This window comes from Nematolebias whitei, chromosome 1 (assembly GCF_014905685.2).
Source record: "Nematolebias whitei isolate Nwh7 chromosome 1, NemWhi1, whole genome shotgun sequence".
NCBI lineage: Eukaryota > Metazoa > Chordata > Actinopteri > Cyprinodontiformes > Rivulidae > Nematolebias > Nematolebias whitei.
This window is the reverse complement of record NC_056498.1, coordinates 56,199,738-56,207,404: the sequence shown is the minus strand read 5'-3', so window position 1 is coordinate 56,207,404 and position 7,667 is coordinate 56,199,738. Positions and strand designations below refer to the sequence as shown.

Sequence of the window (7,667 nt, the reverse complement as noted above, 5' to 3'; positions counted from 1 at the left end):
TCCAACAGATTTCTGTGCAGCCTTCACCACTCTCTGCAAAGCTTTTCTTTCTGCAGCTGTGCAGCCTCCATGCCACACATTGATGCTCGAGCACAGGATGCTCTCCACTGCACACCTGTAGAAGGAGGTGAGGACTGAGCTTCCCAGACCAGCTCGCCTCAGCCGTCTGAGGAAGTAGAGTCTCTGATGAGCTTTCTTGATCAGGCTGGTGGTGTTGTTGCTCCAGCTGAGGTTGTCATTCATGTGTACACCCAAGTACTTGTAGCTGGAGACCACTTCCACCGCAGATCCTCTTATGTTCAGGGGGGTGTAGGTGTTTTTGTTCCTTCTGAAGTCCACAATCATCTCCTTTGTCTTCTTCACATTGATGTGAAGGTTATTCTCTCTGCACCAGCTCTCCAGGTGTTCCACCTCCTGCCTGTAGCTGGACTCATCATTGTTTGTGATGCATCCCACCACCGCTGTATCATCTGCAAACTTTACAATGTGACAGCCTGGATGGGTAGCTGCACAATCATATGTGAGCAGAGTAAACAGGAGGGGGCTCAACACACATCCCTGAGGAGAGCCAGTGCTGAGGGTTATGGTGGAGGAGGAGAGGTTGTGGATCCTCACTAACTGTGGTCTGTTTGTTAAAAAGTCTAGTACCCAGTTGCAGATGGAGGGGCTTAGTCCTAGTGTGGATAGTTTGTCCATCAGGGTTTGGGGGATCATGGTGTTGAAGGCGGATGTGAAGTCCACAAAGAGCATACGGACGTAAGAGTTTTTCTGCTCCAGGTGGTTGAGTGCAGTGTGGACCACAGAGGAGATTGCATCCTCTGTTGATCGGTTCTCACGGTATGCGTACTGATGAGGGTCCTCGTTGATGTTGATGGTTGTTTTGATGTGAGTCATGATCAGTTTTTCGAAGCATTTAGCGACTATCGGGGTGAGGGCCACTGGCCGATAGTCATTCAGACCAGTCACTGTAGAGCTTTTTGGGGCTGGGATGATGGTGGCAGTCTTCAGGCAGGTGGGAACTGTCTCCAGAGTAAGTGAGGTGTTAAAGATGTCTGCCAGCACCTCACAGAGCTGATCAGCACATTCCTTCAACACTTTTCCGGGGATGTTGTCTGGGCCAGTTGCTTTGTGCGGATTAATCCTCCTGAAAGTACTCCTTACTTCTGCTGAGGTCACGCTGAGATGCTCTTCATCCGGTGGTGAGGTGAGTCTGGTGCTGGGTGGTCTGTTCGGGTCTTCAAAGCGTGCATAGAACTTGTTGAGGGCATCAGGCAGAGATGGGTCTTTGGGGCATTGTTCACTCCTTCCTTTATAATCTGTTATGCACTTAATGCCCCTCCACATGCTCCGAGGGTCTTGTGAGATGAATTGACCCTCGATCCTCTTTGCATATGTGGCCTTGGCCCTCTTAATACCAGCAACCAGCTCTTTTCTTGTCCTACTCAGCTCCTCTGAGTTTCCAGACCTGAAGGCAGTGTTCCTGGCTTCCAGCAGGGTACGCACCTCTGCATTCAGCCAAGGTTTTCTGTTTGGGTAGCTTTTAACATATCTGATAGTGGAGACTGTGTCAGTACATGTACTAATGTAACCCAGTACTGAGGATGTGTATTGGTCAAGATCAAGCGAACCTCCATTTTCAGCAGCTTCTCTGAAAACCTGCCAGTCTGTTCGATCAAAACAATCTCTCAGTATGGGGCCACTGTCCTGGATCCAACATTTAACTTTCTTTTGTACCGGTCTGGAGCGTCTCAGCGGGGGCATGTAAGCAAGAGCCAGGAAGATTGAGATGTGGTCTGACAGTCCTAGGTGGGGGCGGGGTTCGGCTTTGTATGCATTTTTTATTTTTTATTTTATTTTTATTACTCAAGTGGAATGGATTAGTTCACGAGGAAATAGAAACAGTGCTGGGTGAATTAATATTACATGGTAAATGGGGGGGTGAATATTTTTTAAATGTGAGGGGGACACGTCCCCTGTTGCGACATCTATATATAGCAGCTTTATTTTGTAGATGGGAATCAAAGAATACATAAAACTACAGTATAACTACTATATAACCGTAACTTTAAAGTCACTCTTCTTGTATATTTTACAGACATTAAATTAGATCAGTGAACATCCTCTGAATGTGATGGTTTCATATTTTTTTTTGTCATAGACATCAAGTGTCAGGTGAATATACACTTCAGGCTTGATTATTTTTAGCTTCCTGTCATTGTTAGTTTAAAATGAAAACATTAGATGGAACTTGTTACGGCATGCCGGCCACGCCCTTCAGGAAAATGGCCCTAATTTCTTGGGTTTAATTTGTACGAAACCCTTGAGTCGTTTTTTGTAGTTCACAACTTCTTTGCTCACTGTGTCTTCAAGCGTTAATAAAATGCATCACATTAACAGGTTAGCAGAGTCAGAAACGTGATTAACATTAACACTAAATGTAATTCTGTGGATGTGGACACTGTTCCCACTACACGCCCTATCTAAGTCGCCCCCTCCCTCTCTGCCCCCACTCACTAACAGAGTGAGCGACTTCGGGCATTAACAGACCACATGGAGCACATTTCTTCCAACTCATGTGATCCGTGCCTCTACTCACGGTCTTTACAATCTGGCTTGTATATGTGTTGAGGAAGTCTTGTGCTGCTCCAGCGCTGCTCAGCACCTCCCCCACTGTTCCCTGAAAGAGAACAGTCAGGATTAAAAATAAATAATGACCTCTGCTCTTTGCTGCTCCAGGTGTTAGCCGGTGCACTCACATCGACTTTTTTTGCGTTGGACTTCAGGCTCTCGATGGAAGAATTCAGGTTTTTCTTTTGAGGGGGAAACAAAGTTAGGTGTCACGTTGAGATTGGATTACCTCAACGAGGAAACGATGAAGTGAGGGCTCACCACTTGTGGAAAGATGATTGTTTCAATGTCGGCTTGAATCTGCTTTAGTTTCATGGCTTCGTTTTCCAGCTCTTTTTTAACAGCTTCATCGTGCTAAAAACAGGCAGAAAATTGGCCACTAAGCAAATTAACTGCACAGCGGAGAGGATTGAAGAATTTCTGTTATGAAACTCACTTGAACACTACTCGATTGTAAAAGTCGGTCTGCGGTTGTATTCAGATTGATGCTGATAATGTTGTTCATCTGAAAGAAAGACAATAACGTGGTTGCATTTTCACGTTGCACATAAAAATACACGTAATGAAAGTGATACTACACAAAAACACGGCCTACCTGCTGTGTGGCAGAGGCGGTGTTTAAGTTTTCTAAATTGGCAGACATGTTGCCAAGCTGGCTTTTCAGTTCAGGGCTCAGGAGAGCGATTGTGGACAGGGTGATGTTTGTTTTGCCAAACTCCTCCTGGATCTGTGCCGTGTACTGTAAGTGACAGACAGAAGAGTTCAGAAGAAAAAAAAAATAGTATATTCACGTTTTTTTTGGATAATTGTAATGAAATGAGTGTCGTATAACATACTTTGGATACATTGAGCAGGTCTCCAAGGTCTACAACCTCATTCAAGTGAAGTGTTGCCCACAGAGGCTCGTTGTTCAGACAGTCTCTGGAAAGATATTCATCAGATATGATTTTCTTACATAAATCAGCCTAAATCCTTTAAAACAGGGGTATACAACCTTTGCAATAAAAAGAGCCATTTTTGCCACTTTGCTTATTAATTATGATGTCCAGAGACGCAAAACCTGCTACAACTGTGTACTGTCAACTGGTGGCCCATGGACCACTGCAAGTTTGTTGGAGATGGCTTTTCTGGCCAGTGGGTGTGATGTTATGAAACGAAAAAAGTCTATTATTAACATTTATTGATATTGTTACATTTTCATACAAAAGAAAATACCAGATTCATGTCAAGAAAGAAAAAAATATATACATATTTTTTTAATAATTTTATAAAAATGAAAACACTGAACTCTGCAGGCCGATGTGAGTTTTCTTAATTGTTGAAGAATTAATTGTCCTACGTAAAGAATCAAGTTAAAGACGGTATAAAATTAGGCCAGTTTTTTGGATATCCGGTTACATTTGTGAAGAAAAATTAAAAAAATTGTTTACTTTGACTTTGTTTTTTTTTGTCTTTTATTCTTAGTGTCATCAAATATTCCTTCGCAGCAACTTGTCTTAAAGACATTCCAAAACTTTCTGGTGGTTTCGAGAGAAAGATCAGGCAGAGACTGGAAGTCAAATGAAAGTGGCTAACAAACTACTAGCATGACGTAGTCCACATGTTTTATGCCTTGTATTTGTACTATTCTTCACATATTTAAAAATGACAGGAAATCTGCTTAAACTACCGGTAGTCATTTTTATTGTTGGCAATAATTTAAATAAAATTCAGTTTCATTTTAGTTTTGGTCGAAGCCACAGCCGAGGTATTAAAGAGCCACATGTGGCCCCAGAGCCACAGGTTGCAGACCCTTGTTTTAGACACATAGAGAAGCTACATATATATCTAAATCAGAGCAGAAAATATAAACCTGTCTGGTGTGATAAACAGCTACGAAATGGCTTTCACTACAGAAAGGGTTAAATCCTGCCATTGAAGTATGTGTTTATGGATTTGTACTTTTGTTAGAGATACAATGGCATTACTTACCTATAGATATCAGAGATACCAATGGTGGTCTTGAGTCCTAGAGCTTGGCCTATATCCAACCCTGGAATTGCTCCTGGTGTATCAATGAACTGCGGATGGAAAAGACAGTGGGATTGTGGGATATTTTCATGTGTGATTTTATGTAACTGGAGTGTTTTGACAAACAAAAAAAAAAGCAGTGTCATGTTTGAAGATGTTTAACTGGGAAGCATGGCAGAGGGAGCATCATAGCTTGGGGCTGTCTTGCTATTCTAAACCTTTGTTCCAGTATTGTCACGTTCTAATAAAAGATCTGGGAATTATGTTGCACTGGGCGTCTTCCAATTGTGAGTAGAAAAAATCTGCAGAATTTACTGGTTGGTTTGCTTAGTCACCAGGCTAGTGTGAGCAGCAGAAGTTGATCCTGTCATTTTGCTGGGCGATTAATTGTCTCAAAAATTATTGCGATAAACGATAATATTGTTTGAAATTTGACAATAATTGGAGATTATTGTCAAATTTAAGAAGAAATGTTAATTTGTTTTGTGTGTAGTACCTTTTTTCGACCACTGCGTGGCAGTATAAGACTGTTTGAACCGAAGGATGGATAGTGAGGGAGCGAGCAGCGTGTCCCTAAGAAAAATGGGAGGGAGGCCCCTTGACGTGACATGGGCTGTCTCTTGTTCCTGTTTTTCGGTTCTCAAATTGGCGGACGCTCAGTGTGGTTCGAGCTCTTTAGCAGAGCATTTTTCACACAAAGCTTTTAATTAAAAAAAAATCACTAAACAAGTTCTCAGCTTCTTTTTGCAGAGAAAAACAACTTTTTACACAAAGGCACGGGTTTCAACTGTGAATTTTGGAGCTTCGACAAGATGGAGGTTTTTTCCCCGAGGTCGGCCTGTTAGCTTAGCTCATAGCTTAGCTTCTCAGTTTAGCCGCATTTAGCGATCCATAAACGCGATTTTGGATGGTTAAAATGGATTTTAAAGCGAAAAGAGAAAGGGAGGGGTCAGTGAAGAGCACCGGAGTTGAGCTTTTTGTCATCCAGTGTCTTCAGTAGAAAGAGAGAAACACGAAGAAACGATAAAGCAGATAAATGAAAATGAGGTTGATCATTTTAATTTATCATGCGGTTAATTGATTTATTGTTGATCGTGACAGGCCTAGTTGATCACGTATTTTTCTTCATCCTATGATTTTGAGGTTGGTCTGGATTTTCTGAGCTTTTGAGTCAGAACTCGTGACTTTTCAAGAGCCACTTCTTTTTATTTTCATGATTTTGAACTGGAAATTTCAGCTTCCAAGAACAAACAGGACATAGTATAAAGTTCTGTTATTTAGCTTCACAGATGATCCTTTCTTTAAGCTACCTCTGGTCATTCATACTAACCAACTCAGCTCTATGACTACCTTCCTTTAGTAGATCAAGGTAGGATGGTGCAACAAGGCACCAGAATGAGACAGTGGTAGAAAACATGAGGTAATTAAGACATCCCGGATACAATAATAAAATGAAATACTACTAAGGTACACTGTTTTAAGTCAGATTTTCTTGCATTAGCATGTAATTGTGAAGGTTTTAATTATGCATTTCTTACAGCTGACCGTGTGTCACTACCTTTAGCAGCTGTCCGTTGTTCCACGGTTGGCAGATGAGAGTGTAAACGTTTCCACCCAGCAAGAACAGCAGCAGCACCGCGATCATGAAGAGCCAGGAAAAGAGGAAACTGAAACCTGCGCCTCTGCAAGCACATCCGAGTCAGAGGTCCGCGTCAGGAAGTGAACTGGTTTTAACTGTGTGATGATCCTGTTCAACATGCCAGCACTCACATCATGAAAAAGACGCCTCCGCAGTCCGCCATGCACGAGCGGCTCGTGGGGTCTGCTTTGGCTGAGAGACCCAGAGGGCCCACAACCAGGCCCAGAAGGTTACACACCACCACCAGGAGGATGACGCAGCAAATGGCCACACACACACTCCATCTAAGGAAAATTCAACCAATGATTACACACAATTTTTTTCCACATTGCATACGTTTTTAAACCTTTTGAGGTTTTACCTGATGAACTCTGAGTTTTCTACTACGGGTAAAAACGTGTTGATTTCACTCTGCACCTGGGTCAGAGTCTGGGACAGATTATTCAACACAGGTAAATGCAGATCTTGGGAAACCTGCGCGATTTGTCTCTTTATGTCACTCAGCAGCTGCTTGCTGTCTAAAAACACAAAGCGATGTACACTGGTTATTAAACTTATTGATTTAACAAATGATGTGACGGTGGATTGAGTTATTACTCACTTTGAACAACATCCTTGCTCTCGTTGGCCACTCTCTGAGGAATGCTGAGAAAATATCCCTCCCCCTGTGAATATAGAAAAATTAATTGTTTTCTACCGTCTACGTTAGAAGAAAAACAAATGCGGGATATTTCTTTCTGTCAACATTGTTTAAATATACACAAATAAAAATTAAAGGTCTAGCATTCTTTGAAGGAATGCATATTGCCTGCGGCCTTTCGCCTCAAAGTTATTGACAAAGATCATCACATGATAAAAAATGACTAGATTAGTTTTGGTTAAAACTTGAAAATTGTGTTATGCACGATCTCATGCGATGCTGTGAGAGAGAAGTCACGCTAAGCGTTTGTGTTGTGCATGACCCACAACACATTTAAGCTCAATTTCTCCAAAACTGATCGAGGAACAGCCATTTTTGAGTTGACTGATGTCATTTAAACTGAATTAATTACCAAAAGGTAATCAGCTGTAGATGTTCATCCAGTGATTACTTTGTGAAAGTTTCATTAACCTCAGCTGGAGCAACAACACCACCAGCCTGATCAAGAAAGCTCATCAGAGACTCTACTTCCTCAGACGGCTGAGGCGAGCTGGTCTGGGAAGCTCAGTCCTCACCTCCTTCTACAGGTGTGCAGTGGAGAGCATCCTGTGCTCCAGCATCAATGTGTGGCATGGAGGCTGCACAGCTGCAGAAAGAAAAGCTTTGCAGAGAGTGGTGAAGGCTGCACAGAAATCTGTTGGAATCAGTCTCCCCACCATCACAGACATCTACACCTCCAGATGCAGGAAG

The 7,667-nt window shown here is 42.3% G+C and overlaps 1 protein-coding gene across 1 annotated transcript in view; it reads right to left on the bottom strand.

Moving 5' to 3' along the window:
- Positions 1–2,596: 2,596 nt before the first annotated feature.
- The window catches only part of prom2 (prominin 2), a gene marked incomplete at its 3' end in the record, with an annotated part of 152,299 nt that continues 147,228 nt past the window's right edge, over positions 2,597–7,667 (bottom strand). The window contains 11 exon segments of the mRNA XM_037679230.1: positions 2,597–2,677; positions 2,757–2,810; positions 2,890–2,982; positions 3,065–3,133; positions 3,224–3,367; positions 3,465–3,549; positions 4,600–4,688; positions 6,197–6,320; positions 6,409–6,561; positions 6,639–6,795; positions 6,879–6,942. Coding sequence (XP_037535158.1) covers positions 2,597–2,677; positions 2,757–2,810; positions 2,890–2,982; positions 3,065–3,133; positions 3,224–3,367; positions 3,465–3,549; positions 4,600–4,688; positions 6,197–6,320; positions 6,409–6,561; positions 6,639–6,795; positions 6,879–6,942 — 1,113 coding nt within the window.